Source organism: Astyanax mexicanus, chromosome 10 (genome assembly GCF_023375975.1).
Source record: "Astyanax mexicanus isolate ESR-SI-001 chromosome 10, AstMex3_surface, whole genome shotgun sequence".
NCBI lineage: Eukaryota > Metazoa > Chordata > Actinopteri > Characiformes > Acestrorhamphidae > Astyanax > Astyanax mexicanus.
In genome coordinates this window covers 18,331,009-18,351,489 of record NC_064417.1, presented here as the reverse complement: position 1 = coordinate 18,351,489, position 20,481 = coordinate 18,331,009, and the positions used below count along the sequence as shown (strand labels likewise).

The following is a 20,481-nucleotide window of genomic DNA, read 5'->3' as shown; positions in this document are numbered from 1 at the left end:
TCCATCCACCACCCACCACAGATCAGCTGCTCATCATCCATCTTACTCTCCACTACTGATTACATCCAAGCTTACATTAACTCTAACTGCTTCCACTAAGAGCTGTGTGAATGTTTAAAGACTTTTTAAAACTAATTTTAAAGCTGGTTGATCAGTGGTAGGATGGTCCCCCCTTATATGTGAGTCTTGGTCCTCCCAAGGTTTCTTCCTCCTCCTCCAGCTAAGAGGCAGTTTTTCCTTGCCTCAGCGCTCACTGGGTTTTTTTGCATTCTGTATATTTTATGTTTAATGTTTTGCCTGATTGTATCCTGTGATTACATTTCTGTAAAGCTGCTTGTTGACATCAGTAAAAAGCGTTATACAAATAAATTTGATTTGATTTGTTTTCAGTGACAATGAGGTGTTTAAAATCTCCAGCACCACTCTGAATGATCAACTAAAACCTGCACAAAACACTCTAACACTCAACCACCACATCAGCACTTATAAAAACTACTCCATTAATAAAAAATACAGAGAAACAGACTGAGTACATTCTGCAATTTTAGAACAAAATGGCTCCTGTATGGTAAGAAGAGCTGATAAAATGGACTCTGGGTGTAGATACAAGGACATGGTTGGATAATTTTCAAATCATTCTTAATATTTTTTGCTGTTTTCAAAAACATTCTAGCTTTTTGTTGTGTTTACATTTTGCACTGTGCTCCAGCTAGGGTCCCATTAGCAAAAAGAGATTTCTGTTGTGACATTAAACAAATGTCATGTAAAATGCGTCAAGTTTTATGAACATAAATAAAAACAGAAATATATGTTTATATAAATCATTTAGGTTTGTCCCATCAATGACATGTGTAAAATAGTTAGCTGGAAAAATACTAGGTTAATAATTGCTCTCATTTTTAATGTTTAAATTAATTTATTATCTCTGTTTGCAGCTCTCTTTGCTTCATCTTGACATCCAGTGCAACATCAGCGACCTAACTAGGCCAGAAAAAGTATTTGTGTTTGTGAAATTCCATAGGCTACATTGGTTGTTCTGTTCCTGTTTGGTAAATTATATTTTCAGTGGACCATGAAATGTTTTATAGCAATGAGCTGCAAAGTGTTGAAACCCCCTGAACTGATCCTATTGCATTCATATTAGTCTGATAAAGCTGATTAATCTAAAACAGTTGTCTCAGATCTGGAGTTGTTACTAACATTTACAGCTATTAGAAAGTTAACTCACCCATTTGTCGATGTCTGCTGACATTCCAGGCCAGAAAAACTTTTTGAGAGAGTCCCTTTTTGTTATGACCAGAGTGAGCTCCAATTTGGCTTGCATGAAACTCAGCACTGCACTGGCCTCTTCAGAACCACACATAACTTTCAGTGAACCAGCTGGTCTCTTCATATAATAAAAAGCACCTCCTAAATAAAAAAAGTTAATTTGCACAACACATTTGCCCTGATCAAATAATTGTTAAAGTACATTAATTTAAATCCAGTTCCCAGGTGGCATGTAGTTTTCAGCTGAGTAGTTAATGTTGATTTGAGCAGTAATTAACGAGTAGTTACTACAAAGGAGACATAATTAGTAAATAGTTCTCCAGGAGATATGTATGTCTGGAGTTAATAGTGAACTACTACGTACTAAATAATTACTCAGTACTTCCTGGAAGTTAAAAGAGATTTAGATGTTAATGCAGCACTATTAATTACTGCTTAGTTCCTGCTTAGTTACCTATTAACTATAGAACATTATTATAAAGCATTTCTTACTAGTCTGCGTAGCTTAGAACTACGGAGCCTGGGAGGGGCCATGGCCATTCAAGCTCTAGTGTTACAGGTAGAAAATACAGTGTAATATGGAACGCCAAAAGGCCCAAAAAACGCCTGGACCAGACGCCTTTTATAGAAAAGAACGGCGTAAAATACGCCATTCTGTGTGGGTTTTACGCCGTAATATACGCCCTATGATTTCACGACGCCGTTAAAAACGCCGCTAAAAGCACAGAAGACGCCGTTTCCCACTGCGTTTTTCGACCCTTTTGGCGCGTCGTACAGAGCGCCGTCTCAGTGCAATGAGACAACGTAAAAAAGCAGTGTTTTAGTGTCTCTCTTGACGCCGTAATAAGCGGCGTAAAAAGCGGCGTTTAATAATAAGATAATGAGCTCCACCTTCCAGTTTTGAAAGCCAATACATTTAAACTCTGTTCAGCCAATGCTCTTACAGAGAGACTCAGTCTAAAGCAATTCACTGCAGATCCGAGCTCCTGAGCTCTTCAGACACAGTTTTTTAGACACAATTAACAATATACCATCTATAGACATTCCCGCTGGTGCTCATGCCTTTTATTAGTCTAATATTTATGCTGTATCAATGTAAAAATAAACTCTAGGTTTAGGTGAAAGCAAAATGCTGTGCAGCTCCCCACTTTTTTTTTTATCCAGACGGAAATCACATCACCTTGTCAGTATATCACACATGAAGAACCCTATTGTTGCAAAAACATCAGGGTTTCAATAAATGAATTTATTAATTTATTAAATTAGTTACAAATTATATTAGGAAGCTGGTTCTTCTTATTTTTATTCTTATTAAAATATTATAATTATACAGTATAATTATTATATATTATATATATATTATATTATATTATATAAAATTATATATTATAATTATATAATATTATTATTCCTATTTTTATTATTATTATTATTATAAGATGTAAATTATTCTTAATTTACTATGAATATTATTGTTTTGTTGTTGTTTAAGCATAATATTATTAATATTAGTTTTTATGCTTCAGCAGATACGGTAATTTTTCTATTTCCATAAGGAAACAAGTAATGCCATTTACAGACATAGACTTACAAGTTACATATTTATTATATTTATATTTATTATTATATTATATTTACTTCAGTCGCTTAGAAACCTTCATTAAATTATTAATCTGGCTCTTTACTTTGGAAAATCTATTCAATATCCAAACTCATTGGCAAGCCCCACGCACATTATGAGTGTCAACTTATCTCATCATATTCTATTATTATGTAACATCAATTAGCTGATACACATACAGGCAGTACAATACACAGTATTTATTATAAACACACAAACTGACCAACAGCACCACAGCTAGCCTAACTCACTCCAGTCTAAATGCTGGACAGCCTGGATCATTAGCTTAAAAAAGCGCTGTTTAATTTTGCGTGCGTGTATGCATTTTTCTTGACGCGGCTCCGAGACAAAGTGGATCAGATCTTTCGCGCTGCGTGGGGAGATTGATTTTGTTACTAAAATTCTTTAATTGTAGTATACTTTAAGATTTGAATATTTTTAACATATTAGAGAGACACTTCTGTAAAAACAATCAAAACATCCCTAAAAAGGGGCTATAGCAACGTTCCTGTGTATAGACACCTATTCACGGTTTGCGGATGTCTTGTCAAGTCTTGTCATTTATTTGCCCTAAAAAAGGCCTTTAAATCTTACTGTAAATCCTTTGAATTTAACATTGTTGTTGTGTACTTTTTGCAATTTTCATATTTTCATAATTTTGTCTCTGGTGGTCTTAAAAATCATTTATTTGCACAAACAGGGGCAAATCAGCCTGGCATTGATTATATATATATATATATTTTTTTTTTATTCTTATTAATTCTATTTTCTTACTCAATGTTGTCAGTCCCTTTTAAATTGTAAATGCTCGGCTACACTGGAAATGATGTACTCCCGAGAGGAAAAAAAGGTTTATTGATTGAATGATTGAATGATCAGTAAGTTGAGCTATCCAGTGATTGAGAGTGTTCTTCGTGGAGTATAAATTTAGCCGTCATCCTTCTCTCTACCAACACCTCCGTGTCCTTGAATATTCAGCTGTCGGGGTGTTTTTTTTCAAGTGTTTTTTGGTTTATCACTGTATATATATACGTTTCCTTACATTTTATGATTACTAACACTCCTGTTATTTAGATCCTTCAAATAATATAAATACTGATACAGTACCTGGCCAAATATTTAAGAGCTAATAAACCAAGAAACTCTTGTAATATAGCAGAATGACCCTGTTCGCTATCATTTACCAAACGTAGCCTAAAAAGAAACACACTATTAATTAATAAAATTCATGCACAAGGGGCGTCCCTACTACTATTAATTTTATTTAAAATACATTGAACAGCATAAATATTAGACTAATAAAAGCCATGAGCACCAGCGGGAATGTCTAAAGAAGGTATATTGTAAATTTGTATTTAAAAACTGAAGAGCTCTGGTTCAGGAGCCCGGATCTGCAGTGAATTGCTTTAGACTGAGTCTCTCTGTAAGAGCATTGGCTGAACAGAGTTTAAATGTATTGGCTTTCAAAACTGGAAGGTGGAGCTCATTATCTTATTATTAAACGCCGCTTTTTACGCCGCTTATTACGGCGTCAAGAGAGACACTAAAACGCCGCTTTTTACGCCGTCTCATTGCACTGAGACGGCGCTCTGTACGGCGCGCCAAAAGGGTCGAAAAACGCCGTGGGACACGGCGTCTTCTGTGCTTTTAGCGGCGTTTTTAACGCCGTCGTGAAATCATATGGCGTATATTACGGCGTCTTGAAATCATACGGCGTATATTACGGCGTAAAACCCACACAGAACGCCGTATTTTACGCCGTTCTTTTCGATAAAAGGCGTCTGGTCCAGGCGTTTTTTGGGCCTTTTGGCGTTTCATAGTGTAAAGATTTTGTGTAGCGGTGGTGTCTCCACAGCGCGCGGGGAAGAGCCGAGCGTGGCGTCGGTTCTCCTGCCGCCACACGCCTGCCGTGTGGTTATAGCGCGCAGTCTTTCGCGGAGCTTATTGACCAACAATATACATATACAGTCAATTCCAGCAATTAATAAAGGAAACAAACATTTTTCTGATGCAGTATGACTGTGTGCTATTAAAACCATATCAAATCAAAGTTCTGATACAATGTGGAATTGTGTTCATTCATTTCTTATCATTCTGATAGCCTCCAAGAAAACGCACCCCTTCTTAACCCTTTCAGACCCTGCGTCTATTACAATGGACAGCATGTGTTTCTTTTTTTATGTTTTGTTGCACATAATGCAAATTAAAGCCTATTGTCCATCAGAATAAAACTTTTTTTTTATAATTTTATTTCTATTTTTTTCCCATTTTCTCCCCAATTTACACGGCTTATTACCCCAAGCCACCCATTAAGACTCCCCCTATCACTAGTGATACCCCAACACACCTGGAGGGTAAAGACTAACACATGCTTCCTCCGAAATATGTGAAGTCAGCTACTGATTCTTTTCGAGCTGCTGCTGATGCAGCATTACGAGCGCAGCGGCTTGGTTCCGATACATCAGCTCACAGACGCCTTGTGCTGTGGAAATCACCGTAGGAGTGATGTGGGGAGAGAGCGCCATCTACCCACCCAGAGGGAGCAAGGCCAATTTTGCTCCCTCTGAGCGTCGGCGGCTTGATGGCAAAGCTGCATGAGCGAGGGTTCGAACCTGTGACCTCCTGCTCATAGTGGCAGCGCTTTAGACCCATCGGAATAAAACATAAACCAGCCAATGAAAAAATTACAGTAGCTTAGCCCCGCCCACTGAAGCAGAAAAAAAACCCAGCTACTTAGACATTAGGGCATGGCAGCACTAGTGCCAAAGAATTACTAATTTTATGTGATTTAGAACACTTTTATCATTTTAAGGTTACTGTTTAAGGATGATTTGTGAAGTAAAAAGGACAATATTAAATCTAAAATAAAAATGTTAAACACAGGCCTCCAATGCAATGGACATTTAAAAAAAAAAGCAAATTAATATTTAAGTCAATTGGATTTAATTTTATACAGATTTCTCTTTAGACTATTATAATCGTCTTTGTGTGTATTACAGGCAGAAAACAGCATTCTTCGATTTTTCACTGGAACATAATTCAGGTCTGAAAGGGTTAAATCTGGTTAGCATTATTACTTGATACTTAAATTTTATATAGATATTAATCTTTGTAGCAAAACAAACAAACAAACACGTAATTCAGAAAATATAACTTGAACAAATTTATAATATTTTTTTATATGTCTTTTTGAGGCTTGGGACATGTTTCTGAGCAGAACACTGTGATTTGACAATATGCAGATCTTTAGGCTATTTTATTAGATAGAAACATCGTATGCTATACATAAAATGCAACTTTGTGTTTCCATCATTATGTACAGTGTCTGTGATTATACTGTTAATGTATGTTTCTGAGCTCATAAATCTGGATTATGGTTTTGATTTTTGTGATGTATATTATGTAGCCAGTGTTGGGCACGTTACTTTGAAAAAGTAATTAGTTATAGTTACTCGTTACTTCTCTAAAAAAGTAACTGAGTTACTAACGGAGTTACTCCACTATAAAAGTAACTAGTTACCAGTAAAAGTAACTATCGTTACTTTTATTATTCGCCCGTCAAAAAAAAGGAAATGAATTATGTATTTACTATTATTAGAAAAATACCAAACGATAATAAACCAAAAATGTTGACAAAAATATAATCTAACGAATTACAAAAAATAAAAACGAAATTCTTCACAGAACCAAAGAAAATTACTAAAACATGTAATACTGAAAAAAACGGAAAAAACGGAAAAACGCGTCTGGGGATGGAGTTAAACAAACCAAGCCACACTCAAAGAAAATATGTATATAAACAAAACAAAATAATGGACAAAACAACAATCTAATGACCGTTAAAATGGTATTAATATAACAGTTTCACCAAAAGAGAATAGAGCTTAGATCGGTCCAAAAAATCCGACCCGACCCAGCCGGAGCCCGTGCACGTTCTGCCCAAGCCCGAACCATGAACTGTCATTATGAGCCCGAGCCAACCCAAACCATAAACTGTCTGTTTTCGGGCTGATTGAATGAGTGAAATATAATCAGAATTATGTTAATTAACACTGAAACATAGCATAAAACTATTATTTAATTAAAATGATTTTTAAGAACAGCTACACACAGTGCTGCAAGTCAAACGCGGAGGCGTTCACGTGCCCCCAGAGCTACGTGATTACATTTTTCATTTTATTATAGTTTGATTCAGTAAGTTTTAATTTGTTTTTAGGGTGGGCTTGCTAGTTTTTATTAGTTTTCACACATCTCATCAGAGAGATCAATCTAATAAACGTGAGAGAGAAAGAGAGAGAAAGAGAGAGAGAAAGAGAGAGAGAGAGAAATATTTGCTTGTTCTGGAATGAGCTACTCACAGGTAAATGTTCTCACATACTGAATCTCCTGTTTTTCTTTCATCTGCCTTGCGCTCATATTGTAATCCCATACATAGTTCTGCAGTTTTTCAGTGTTTTCTGTCATATTTTGCGGCCAGCGTGAGCGCTTTACACAAGAACTAACGCCACGGACCAGGAGGTGTTGCGCGCTCGGCAACACCGCCCGCTGTACAACTCCGCTGTACAACAGCTCTTATAAATAAATTAAACACGAAAATTCAGTAATTTTAGTTCGTTTTAGTTAGTTTTATAAACACAAAATACAGTTAGAGATAGTTATGTTTTTTCCTTTTAATTACCGTTTTTATTAGTTTCAGTTAACACAAATGTTTTTTCACTTTCAGTTTTCGCTATTTTGTTCGCTTTAGTGAACAATAATAATTGGTTATTTAGCAACATTGTGATTATCACACCAGAGCTTTATATAAAATAAAAATAGGAGCCCGATTTTGGGACGGTCTTTGGGTCAGGTCGGGTTCGGGCAGAGAATCTAATAATATTATAGTATCTAATAGTATCTAATAGTATTTTTCTAATAATAGTAAATACATAATTCATTTCCTTTTTTTTTTGACGGGCGAATAATAAAAGTAACGCGATAGTTACTTTTACTGGTAACTAGTTACTTTTATAGTGGAGTAACTCCGTTAGTAACTCAGTTACTTTTTTAGAGAAGTAACCAGTAACTATAACTAATTACTTTTTCAAAGTAACGTGCCCAACACTGCTGACCAAGATGAAGAATAATGCAAGGAATCCAGCAGATGGGATAAAAAATGTGAGTTTTTTTTTACAGTGCCTGCAAACAAAAACTGTGCAAAACAGAAAATAAACACAGTTAAAGATTCCGACTCGTAGCAGTACAGGTACAGTAAAACAGTACAGATAAACAAAGGCAGTACAGCTAAACTAAAACAGTACAGGTATAGTTGGATTTTAGACCACAAGGTCATAAAATCCGTTCACACTTTGGCTTAACCCAACCTGTTCCTCCTCTCAGCATCAGGTGAGGACTAACTGAGCCGGCCTTTCCCACCATTGCTTGCCTGGTCCCTCTTATCAGACTAGCCCCGCCCCTAATCTAATGGAGAAAACCATTTCTTTTGCTTCAGGGGGAAAGTGGCTAGCCTACAGAGACCCAAAGACATAAAACAAAAAAGTGATTATCAACAACTATTAACATAAGACCTTAATAAATATATCAATAAATGAATGTCGACATAATTCAAATTAATTAACCTTTGTGCACTTCATAACATTATTTATACACTGAAAAATGTATATCAGCTTCAAATTAAAAAGTTCATTTTAAGTCTTAAAATATATTACTTTTTACTTCAAATCAAGACTTTAAGTTTAGTTTGGCTTTACATTTCTTCCTGGAATTTGATTAGACGGTCTAGTTTTTTTCAACTTAGCAATGCAAATTTAAAGTTCAGATGACTTACTAAAACAAGTTATGTTTACTGGTTACATTTACTGGCTTCAACTTACTTATTCAAAAGTCTTGATATGTAATGTTCAAACATTTATTGTTTTGAATTGTGAATCTTAATTCTATCATGGAACATTACTTCTGAGGCAATATCTCATTTTTACTTTCTTGGATTAAACATTGATTAGGAATTCAGGAAGGCATGGCTAATCTATGAAAGTACAAACATATCATCTTTCAATATTTGAAAGTATATAAAATGAATAGCAAAACAAAAACAAAAGCCTAAGTGATACATTTTGAATCACCAACAGTTAATGGCACTCTTAGATGGTAGTCTTTACAAATAGGGAAGGCAGGTAGGCGTTTTCTGCTGCAGTGCTGTTTTATATTTGATATGTAAGTAATATAATACAGGAAATTGACCAATCCTGCACCTAACAGCTGGGGTTATGCATAGGGCTCAGCCAGGATCTACTACTCACTCAACTAACAACAATAGCCAAAACCACCACAATCTGATACTGGCTCAACAAGGATCCAGAAGCACAGCCTAACACTATGTTCATGGTCCATTGCCTTAACTGCCAAGTATCCAGACCTACTGAAAAATAACCAATGAACAAACAGAATCCCTCCTTGATCTATGCTCACTTCCTTAACCTATGGCAACAACACACTTACCACAGCACCCCAACTAAGCACAATCACACACAATAAATGACATTATAAGTTGCGTGAGCAGAACACAGCAACCACTACCATCTGATACTGGCTCGACAAGAATCCAGAAGCATAGCAAACTATGTTCATGGTCCGTGCCTCAACTGCCAAGTACTCAGATGTCTGCAAAAACTCATGAGACAAATTACTACAAGAACAGCAGGACCACACCAATCCCCTTCATCCAAACTCTAACACAAACTTCAGTGCAAGCTCTTCTCAACAGAAGGCTCAACAGTGAAGTCTGCCATCCCAGACCCACCCCCCTCCAAGCCTGCTGTTGAAGCACAAACTCATTCCCTTCCCCACGTAGCCTCAGCCTTTCTGAACCACAACCACTGACTAGATCTTTCAGCTACATCTGACAACTCCTTCACTACTGTCCTCAGCACACGACCTCTAATTCCGAATTCAGACAGCAGTCTTGTGGCAGACTTTGCTACAAAGCCTCTAGTACCTACCTCCACCGGTCTAATATACGCTTGCCACCCACGCTCTCTTACCTCAGCCACCAAGTCTGTATACTTCAGCCTTTTCCTTTTCCTTTCATAAGCTCCATCTACCTCGTCTTCAAACGAAAGTCAGCTCTATAAAATACACTATCCGCTTACTTTCAGAGTACAATACTATATCCGGCCTCAAGGTTGTAACCAGAATGCACTCCGGGATCTGCAGTTACTACCTACATCCACTAATAACTTCCAATCTCGTGCATCAGCCCACTTACCAGCAGTTTTCAAGCACTGTGCTGTTTCTCCACTATGCTGCCCCTCACGCACAAACTTGATTACCCTACTGCAACCTACCACGGGCATGTTATTAACTTCTAACCGTTTCTTATCAAGTGCACCTGCAAGAGACCTAAGTACCTGATTATGCCTCCATGTGTAGTGCCCCTGGGATAGACTCACCTTACATGCCGACATAATGTGCTTCAGCGTGCCACTTCCTGCACATAACTTACAACTTGGATCCTCACCCACCCACTGAGCAAGGTTTTGTGGCGTTGGCAGAACATCATATGTAGCTCCCAAAAGAAACTTTATACGACCTGTGTCCAATCCCCATAACTCTCGCCAGGTGATTCTCCGCTTCTCTACACTTTCCCATCTCATCCACTGCCCCTGTTTACTCTGCCCTGCTGCTTTTGCTCTCCCTGCTTCCTCCTCCTGCTCACGAATAAGCCCTGTAACCATACGCCTTTTCTCTGGTGATGTGGCCTTGCCGAATGCTTTTCAAGAATCACCTAAACCTAATCCTGCCCTCCCATTTTGCACCTGCCCCACAACATCCCTGTGCTCCAGTGCCCTCCTTGCAGCTTGAGTAGCTTCTCGAGCATTCCACTTTCTCCCAGACCTAGTCACTGGTGCTGTTGCTTTAACCAGCCCGTCTGATATATTTGCATGTATAAATATGTAGGAGCAAGAGTCAAATCCTGTCTTTCGTAAGAGAACTCTAATTCAGTGATCTAAAGCAGGGCTAAACAGAAACACTGGAGCACTTTTTTAATACAGAAAACTGCTTATATGGCATTTATTCACACTAGAGACCACAACCAGACATTTTAAAATGAATGAAAAAACGATGGAATAAGACCTTTAAAGGGAGTTGAATTTTGGCAAGTGATTAATAACATTCTATAAACCCATCAGTGTCAAGAGCCATCAGAGCCATGTTTGCTCAGTAAACCAACACAAAACAGGCTAAATGTACACAATGCAACAAAAATATAACCTTGGTCAAGACTTTCAGGTGCAAAAAAAGTCAGAAGAGACTTTACAGCTTGTACACAGTAAAATCTATAGTGTTAAAATCCAAATGTAAACATTTTTTGACTCCCTAGGTGTTATCCTAACAACCCTTAGTGTTACAATTCACATAAAGTTGGAATTATTGCCAGAGTTAACAAATTTCAACTCCTCCCAGTGTATTCTGTCTCACAAGCTCCGCCACCAAATTTTGCTGCACTCACACTTTGTCAGCCGCCATTTTCTTCGTGATTCAGCGATAGCAGCAGGCGTGTTTTTTTCCTCTCGAATTTGATAAGTAGTGACCTTAAATATATTTTTAAAAAATGTACCATGTATTAAATGTTTTTTTTTTGTTCTAAATATTGTTTAAATGCATTTCCATTAATCCTGTGGAATCCTTTTTGGGCTACTTATTTTTTTTCACAGCTCTAGTGTGTGTTTTTGCTAGCAAGCTAGCCTGCAACAGAGTGTAATTTTGGTGCCATTTGTAGTAATACAAAGTCTCAGAATGGCCTTAAGTTAGTTAGCTAGCTAACCTAACTAACGCTGCTAGTTGAGGTGAAACAGGAAATTTCTCACAATAAACTGGTTAGCCAAGCTAGCTGAGGAGAACAATTAACCCATGTTCTCTTAAACTACTAAACTTGCACAGCTAGCTGATGTGATTTTTTAAAAGAAACAGCTAAACTAGCTGGTGTGAGGTGAAATACTTTTCACAAGTTAAACAAAAAGTGCGGGAAAGTGCGCTCAAGAAATAGCTAATGTAGCATTGGCTAGCTTTAACTTGTGTTCAATGGGGAACCTCTTGCCAGAAAAAGCTAGGTGAGCTAACCTAGATAGCTAGCTATCCTTAGCTTACGTGAAACGGGCAAATTATCACAAGAAACACCTAAAGTAAAAAAAAATTGAAGTTTTTTCAGGAAACCAACGCTAGCTATCTAGCTAAATGGCACGGTTGTTAAATTCTGGCATTTGAAGTCCCAGCATGTAGGTTAGCTAGATAACTATTGTAGCTACCATTTAAGGTGGATTTTTTTTATGGTCCACCTTAAACTTCACAATAGGGAAGTTTTGCATTGCATTTAAATTACTCCTGTTGTACCCTAATGCAACATGTGTTTGAATGTGATGTGTTTAAATGTGATGCATTTTAAATAAAAATACCAAGAACCTGAACAATAAAAAAGAAATATGTTTTTCCGTCTTTTTATTTAATTTAAATTTCACTATTCAATGTCATTAATATAAAATTTAACACTTTAATACTGTGATATTTACTTTTTGTAGTGTGGGACCATATATACTCCAAATTGTGTTAAATGAACTCTTTAGGTGTTGCTATAACACAAACGAACAACACTAGCATGAGTAACTGCTATTAACTGTAATATTATCACTGAACATTTAACACTGCTATCAGTGTCATTTTTTACACGCATTTTTGCGCTGTTCAGATTTTTGGATTGATCAAAAGATGTTTAGGCACCACATACAGCGGAACCAGGTACAATGCAACCACGTACAGCGGAACCAGGTACAATGCAGCCGGGTAAAGTGTAGCCAGGTACAGCGCAGCCAGGTACAGTGCAACCAGGTACATTGCAACCAAGTAAACTATCATAACTTATGGACTAAATATTTTTTTACAGTGTATTATTATCTTTCAGAGACAATCTACCCATTACTCATCTTAAAAGTATGCTGAGGGCCCTTCAGCTTGCCCCAGAGACTCCACCCGGCAACCAGAGAGATTCACAGTATATTAGAAAAGTACAGTTCCTTGCAAAAGTATTTGGCCCCCTTGAACTTTTCAACCATCTTCAACCAGTTAGGTATCTACACTGGTGATGAAGACAGCCATTGTCATCATCACATACATATGTATAACCACTTGGTTCTAAAAATGGAAATTTGCCTTTAGTTTTTTGTGTTTATGATAATTTAATAAAGTTATATGATTAAGGGAGTCTTGAAACAAAGCAGTCAACTGAGGTGCCAGTTACTGGGTTATCTAACAAAAAACATAACAGTATATCAAAGAGTCCTCAGACTGGCAACAAGTGAACTTTGTTTTGTTATGGACAATGTGTTTCTGATGTTTATGCAAAATAGGCCTATTAACATTTTTGTCTATCTTCTGTACTGGCAGCATTTGCCCCAGAAAGCTAAGTCAACAATACTCAACAATGAAGAGTCAGAAAGTTATTCCAGTTTATGAAGAAATTGGTACAAAAAAAGGTAATAATTCTTAAGCAATAGACAATGGTTCTATATAGAACCGTGAACCGTGAAGGACCTCTTTGTATGCTTAACACCCTTTGCCTAATTAAATGGATCTTCAGATTGATGAAAAATATGTCATGAAGGGTTGTATAAAGCCCCATATGGTTCTGTTATGTTTACAAACATCCTAGCAATAGCAGAATATGTCAGAAAGGATAGTGGTTGTTATGGTGTTGCTTAGTGGCTGCGCAATGTACTCGGCTATGAACGTTTGGTTGCTGTAGACGTGCGGATTATCCCAATTTTTGACCAATAACTGCTCTATCCAGTAGCTGCCCCATGAACACACAGTACTGGAGCACAGTAAAAACAGTAATAGTAATCAGAGGTGGGAGCAAGTAATTAAGTTGCAAGTAATGGTAAATGGTCTTGACATCAATAAAGAAGAAGTAAATGATTAGCTTAATATTTTACAGAAATCACTCATAAACCATTTTTAAAGTTCATATCTATTTTTTTTATCAGAAAGGTATGTGGTTTCGAAAATAAATATTGTAAAAAACATTTACAAGAAATGCAGCATTTTTACAAGAAATACACTTTTTTTTGCTCATATACAGCTCTATAAAGTTTTAACCTTGTTACAAGCAAATCTTTAATAAAATAATGCAATAAAATAATACTAATATCATTATTTAATAAATACTTGATTGTTTATTATTTTACTTGTATATTATGTCATGAATTCTGCTGTGTTTTTATATTGCATTTTGTGGCAGCAATAGTATAATGGTAAGTTATATTGTATAATGCCAAATACTGTTGAGCCAGAACGGATTTTTAATACCAATGTCTGGAACACTGAGGAAGCCTCGTCATATCTAGTTTATTATTTTCCTCGGAAGAGTAAAGCCAGGCTGGTGTTGATATTTTTTATGCTAAAGCTGTTTAAACACTATGAGCCTCAACTTGCCGGTTATCACTTCTGTTGAAACTGAGCGGCATGCTGTCCTCCACAGATTACCGTAAATCACGGGTTAGACGCGCACCGTGTGCGTTTTTTAAGTGGTTGTTGCGGGATCGCGGTTCTTTACGACAGTAAACCTGTACTTTAGCACCTCAGCGAGTATGAACCTGTTAGCTAGGTTAGCTTCTGCTATTGTCTGTGAATCTATAACCACGCCTGGTAAACAGCGAGCGACTGGTCGGGTAGGGTTATAAACAGCTGAAGCAGACAGGGAGCTCCTCGCTAACAGATGAACCCGACAGCTCCTCTTCAGCAGAGGGGTTAAATATCCTGCAGTTAAATCCGCGCCGTGTCCCGACCTCTGTCCACACGGCACCATATCCTTTAACAGGTAAGATCTGATTCAAAACTCTACCGTTTTAGTCTGTCAGAAAAATCGGTTAATATATATATATATATATTATCTTGGTATGTTCTTCTCCGTCAGTCCTACACACTGCTTTTGGATAACTTTATGGCACTCCTGGTGCAAAAATTCTGATTGGTTTGATGGCTTGTGATCATCCATCTTCCTCTTGATCATATTCCAGGAGCTTTCAGTTGGTAAAAAAATAATAAATAAATAATAATAATATTATATATATATGTTAGTTATTTGTAAATAACTAATTCTCTATCCACTATAGTAGTTGCTATGTAGTGTGAGCTAACCATGGAACGAACAAACAAAACAGTGAATGAGTAAATCTGTCCGAACACAGATAACTAACTAGTTTAGCCAACCCTATGTGCTAAATCGGGCGCCGTGACTGAATCAGTCGTTTTGAGGTACGTTGTTTAGCTGCATTCTCTTGTTCTTCTCTTAAACAAATTCAGTAAGTACATATATTAAAGGAATGAATTAAATGTCTAATTTGGCTCTTTAAAATACTGATAGAAGAGTTGTTTGGGAGCTGAATAATCTTATTGGTGTGCTGAGTCACTGACTACGAAACCCCAAAGTTTGTTTGACTCACTGAAATTAAATTAAGCGTTTCCATTTTAACTTAACCTCCAGAAGAAACACATTTTTTATGAAAAGGCAAGTGTTATGTTACACCAACAGATGGCGCTGTAACATTAATTTGGGTTCAAATGAACTTACAGCATTAGTCTGACCCTTTTTCTGAGTTATTGTAGGTAAATATGAAATACGTTTTCTGTTTCTAACATTAAACTGTTTCTTACGTTACATTTACCTTGGTTTGTGTTTCTTGGATTTTATTTTTAGAGAATATAAATTGATAATGAGAAAACATTTGTTATTGATGGTTAGCGCTTGGGTGAAGCCATTTATTATCAAACAATTGTGTTTGCCCCTTTTAAATTGTAATGACAATAGAAACTCCCTAAATGAGCCTCACCATGATTTACATAGCCTAGTTCTTAATAAAAAAAATAACAGTTGCTTTCTTTAACATAAATGACAGCTTTTTTGTAGTAGTCGTGGATGAGGCACTTAGGCTTAGGCTTTTTAAGGTGGAACAGAATCCAGGTTTATATTTAAGCAGACTGTTTGTAAATTCCACACAGCATAAGCATAAATGTGTAAAATACATGCAGCACTTAACATGTACTACAGGGTCAGTGTAATGTATGCACCATTTTAAGGCAGAAGGGGAAATGAGAACATAAAACTAAAAGTTTCAGTAGTATTAGTAGGAATTAGTATTCAGTAGGAATTAGTTGAGTAGTCAAATGAGTAGTTTTACAGTTTTCATATAATTTTCAGAACTGGGAAACTGTTTTAACATTAAGGTTTTTAGTTGTTTATGCCTTTATTGAAGTGAGGTACAGCCCTAAATAGCACTGTGTGTGTTTTTGTGTGATTGACTAATTATTGATTTTGGTCTAAAATATAGTTTTAACTCCTGGCTATAAAAGTTGTTGTATGGTATGTGCCACATTAGCTGGTGAAATGGATTAATCATTTATGTATTGCAGACAAGTGGCCAAAAAAATCACAGATTCTATGAAACATAACGGTTTGTATTTTTCTGACTTTTTATCTGGGGGCAGTTTTGTGAAATGGTCGTACTTCATATGTACTTCATACGCTTTGTCATTGCACAGGAAACACATCCCAGATAATGGGAATGTAGATACATTTTATCAACAATTAATCTGTATTTATGGATTTATCTATTTCTTTGTTAATACCATGGTAGTTTGAACTATTTTGGTTTTAACCAGAGCTGGTCTGTAAGGAGCCTTACAACTTCCTATTTCCTGTTATATCAAAAAATGACTGCAAAACACTAGAGGGAGCCCGCAAGTGAGTTCTTAATGAATGTGGGTAAATAAAGCTAAATGGCTAAAAACTTTAAGTTACCATAGTAACTAACTGTTGTCTATAACTTTGTGTTCATTTTGGAATGTAAAATAAAATATTTTGCTAAAGTAGTAAAGAACACTTTCCCATATTTGTCCATTCTTCAACAGTAAATAAGTTTAGGCCAAATAGTTGCTATTACTGAAACTTAGTGCTGACTGGTTCACGAGCTAAAGTTGTTAATTGCAGCCCTAGTATAAAGCAGAAGTTGCAGCGACTTACATCAACCATTCAGTGTAATGTGGTTATCTCGATAGTAATTCAGACTGTGTACTTAGTAACTATGCTTTTGATAAATGCCCCCAGGTCTGGAGATATGGTGTCACTGCTGCTGATCTCACTCCCTCTGCTCCCTGTGGTCTTCGTGGCTACCACACTTTGCCACTCACGACTGCTGGCTATTTGTCATCGTGTGTGCACAAGGTTGCAGAAGCTCTTTCATGGGAAGGTGTGTGTGAAGAACACACATGCATATGTCTTTTCTAATTGCACCCACGGTCAGGCTGCCAGTGTGCTGGAGACATTCAACCTGTACGCAAGAACTCATGCATCAGTCAGCATCGGACCTGAAAAAGGTTAAAGTTAAAAGTCTCTGTTGTGTGTGTGTGTTTGTGTCCTTCCTAACTTGTCCTTATACACTTATTGACAAAATGTAACACCCAAAGATGGACACAACCCCGAAACATCTTTATTTTGTTTAATTCTTTCCAGTAACAGTCATTTTGACCAAGGGTGCACAACCTTTGCATGCAACTGTAATTACATACCATATTTTACAGTGGGGTGCTTACTTTTTGTCAGTGTATAATATTCCTGCATTTCATTCTTCACAGTTATTACTATTATCAATGATATTTACTTTTTGACTGTTTGTAATCATGTCTTTCCTTAACTATGAAGTTTTTTTTATTATTTGATCTTTAATGGTTTTCTCCTACAGGCGAGTTTTTGGATGAGATAGTGAGGCGTGAGGCTCCTCTAAGGGTTCTGGAGTTGGGAATGCACTGCGGCTACACCTCAGTCAGGATCTTGCGTCTACTACCCCCCTCTGGTAAACTGCTGACTGTGGAACTGGACCCCATCACTGCTGAGAAAGGAGAGGAGATCATCCTGGTTTCAGGGTTCAAAACTCCACAGGTATGTACAACTCGCAAAAACTTGAACTTAGGTACACTAAATGGACAAAGTATTGGGACACTTGCACTTTTATTATTATTTAAAAAAAGAGATTATCTGGCTTTTGCTGGAGTAATGGACTATTTTTTTGGGAAGGCTTTTTTGGGAAAGCTACTGGATGAAATAAAAGGGGTGTCCACAAACATTTGGACATATTGTGTATATGGGTTCCATATTTAATTAATTACATGATAGCTATTAGTTTCATAAACGTTACCAAATATTTTATTTGTTGTAACTGAATTATAAGCCTAATGTTAATACACTAATATGGCAAAAGCCTAGTATTGTGATACAGGATTTATGATTCAGTGTATTATATTGCAGTCAGCAAAGTGATATAACTAAAATAGTCATACTATAAACTCCATACCACCAAATCCATAAAATCTGAGTAAAATAATTTAACTCTGTTCTTATGGTAACTAAGATATGAGGTCAAATGGGACACTTTAGCTGTACAAGGTTTTCTTGCGTGAAAGGAAAAACCTAAAATGTTTTTCTTAGCCCTAGCTGTGAAACCTCAGAATGAACATCTTCAGTATTACCAAAATGTGTAATACTGAAAAACCAAGAAAGCCTATGTTGAGACTGCCAGCCCAATTAACATTTTTGGCATATCTAGATTGTATCCAGATGGAGTTTTTATGGTCTGGACAGCTAGAAATGACATGAAATCCGTTCCTTGCTAATCATATCCGGTTTTGTACAGATGCATCTCAGTTTGGATGCTCTAGATACTCAAATCAGATTCCAAGGTGTCTTTTGCAACACATACAACTTGCCAAACAATGACATCCTCACATCCAGAGTAAAAGAAGTTTGGGGGTAAACACACATGCAGACATGTTTGTGATGTTCACACACACAAATCTGATCAGATCACTTGCAACGAACAGTATGGACGGTCAATTTAAAAGATCTGATTTAAGAAAAACAATCAGATTTGCCTGCAGTTTCAACAAAGCCCAATTTACCTTACATTGGTACTTGTACACGGATTAGCCAAAACATTAGCACCACTTGCCTTCTATTTTGGTCTCCCTTATGTTCGAAGATGTGCATCAGTAAGGTGGCCTTAGATGCCATGACCCTGTTGCTAGTTCACTGGCTGACCTTACTTGGACCACTTTTGATAGGTACCAGAAAAACACCCAAGACCTCCCTGCCGAATTGGAGACACTCTGACCCAGTTGGAGACACTCTCACTCTGGCCATAACTTATTGCTCATTTTTCTTGCTTTTAACACACAGTCGTTAAGAACTAACGGTTCACCTGCGTAATACATGCCTATTGATCAAAACCACAGTAGATTGGGATAATCAATGTTTTTCCACTTCACCTGTCTAATCTGATACTAATGCTATGACTGGTTAGTGTATATGCTGTACGTGTACCAACACATTTATTCAGCTCTGCAGATTTGGCTCTGGAATATTATATAAATCAAGCGAATCAACATTACCAATCATTTGTTTTCTTCAGTTCCAGGTCCAGACCTGCTCTTCAGCTGAAGCCATCGCCAGCTTACCGTCTCAACTAGGTGAGAGCTGCTTAGACCTGGTTATGATGGACCATGACCCTGAGCAGTATCTGCCAGACCTGCTGGCCCTGCAGAGAGGGAAGCTCCTGTCTGCTCGCTGCGTTCTCCTGCTCAACAGGACTCAGGAACCTGGAGCTCAGGCCTTACTGAAGTATGTCAGTGCTAGGCCTCAGCAGTACAACATAGAGCAGCAGTTTCTAGACATGGTAGAGATCCACTGCTGTGTGACCATACATCCCCAGGGGGAAAAGAGCTAATGCTACAGGGAGTAAAGGTAATTATTTATGTAGGGCTGTTTTTTTTATTGTTTTTAGTATTTTTTATAATACTTATTTATCATTTGTTTATACTGTATAGTTTGCTTTTTAAACTGGCATGACAAATTTTATGGGATAGCAGTGTGTAAATTAATCATGAAGAGTTACAACAGGGGATGTCTTGGTAATGCACATGCCTTGAGTTTGAGTTGTGAGCAAGTGTTAAACACTGGCCAGCAAGCTCATGAGCGTGAGCAAGGCGACGTGAATTATTGGAACAAGGCCTGAAAGTGAGTGCCAGATGGATAGAACATTTAATTTCCAAAGTGGTGTCAGCATTCAACATTCCTTGATCTACAGTGTCCTGTGTGCACTGGAAAAAACATCATAGACTGTATCATAGCCCACAGTGGACAGATTTAGCGGGCAGTAATGATTGTGACTGGTGCTGTCTGACTAGAGCTGTCAGTGTGAACAGACAAGCGTTTGCATCAGAAATCACATCCGCATTCACTGCAGGAGACTCCACGTGCATATTCAACGGGTCACTGCAGCATTCTATAGCTTTCCTCGTACATGGGAAAAGTCATGGAACACAAATGTTGCGTGTCAGTGTATGTGGGAGTATTAAAAATGAATGGGCCATCGTAAACGGCTTAGAATAATTTTTTTTTGTTCAAATTTCTTCTGTTTTCTTTTTATTTAAGATCTTTGTGAAATGTTAGGTTAAACCAGTCTTGTCTGCAGTGGGTCAGTGGAGCTGCA

At 37.2% G+C, this 20,481-nt stretch overlaps 1 protein-coding gene across 1 annotated transcript; it reads left to right on the top strand.

Annotated features, from left to right (window-relative positions):
* The first annotated feature begins 14,390 nt into the window (after nucleotides 1–14,390).
* Nucleotides 14,391–20,397, top strand: LOC103033266 (catechol O-methyltransferase). The gene is made up of 4 exons (XM_022683612.2): nucleotides 14,391–14,759; nucleotides 17,046–17,314; nucleotides 17,680–17,876; nucleotides 19,402–20,397. Exons 2-4 carry the CDS (start codon nucleotides 17,056–17,058, stop codon nucleotides 19,714–19,716), a joined length of 771 nt encoding a protein of 256 aa, XP_022539333.2. The 5' UTR covers nucleotides 14,391–14,759; nucleotides 17,046–17,055; the 3' UTR covers nucleotides 19,717–20,397.
* Nucleotides 20,398–20,481: the final 84 nt, after the last annotated feature.

What these genes read in the sequence shown, in the direction of transcription:
- LOC103033266 (XM_022683612.2), top strand. Translation starts at nt 17,056, where the DNA reads ATGGTGTCACTGCTGCTGATCTCACTCCCTCTGCTCCCTGTGGTCTTC. An exon ending in CAGCATCGGACCTGAAAAAG is followed by an intron (nt 17,315 to 17,679) that starts GTTAAAGTTAAA and finishes TTTCTCCTACAG; the next exon opens with GCGAGTTTTTGGATGAGATA. An exon ending in CAGGGTTCAAAACTCCACAG is followed by an intron (nt 17,877 to 19,401) that starts GTATGTACAACT and finishes TGTTTTCTTCAG; the next exon opens with TTCCAGGTCCAGACCTGCTC.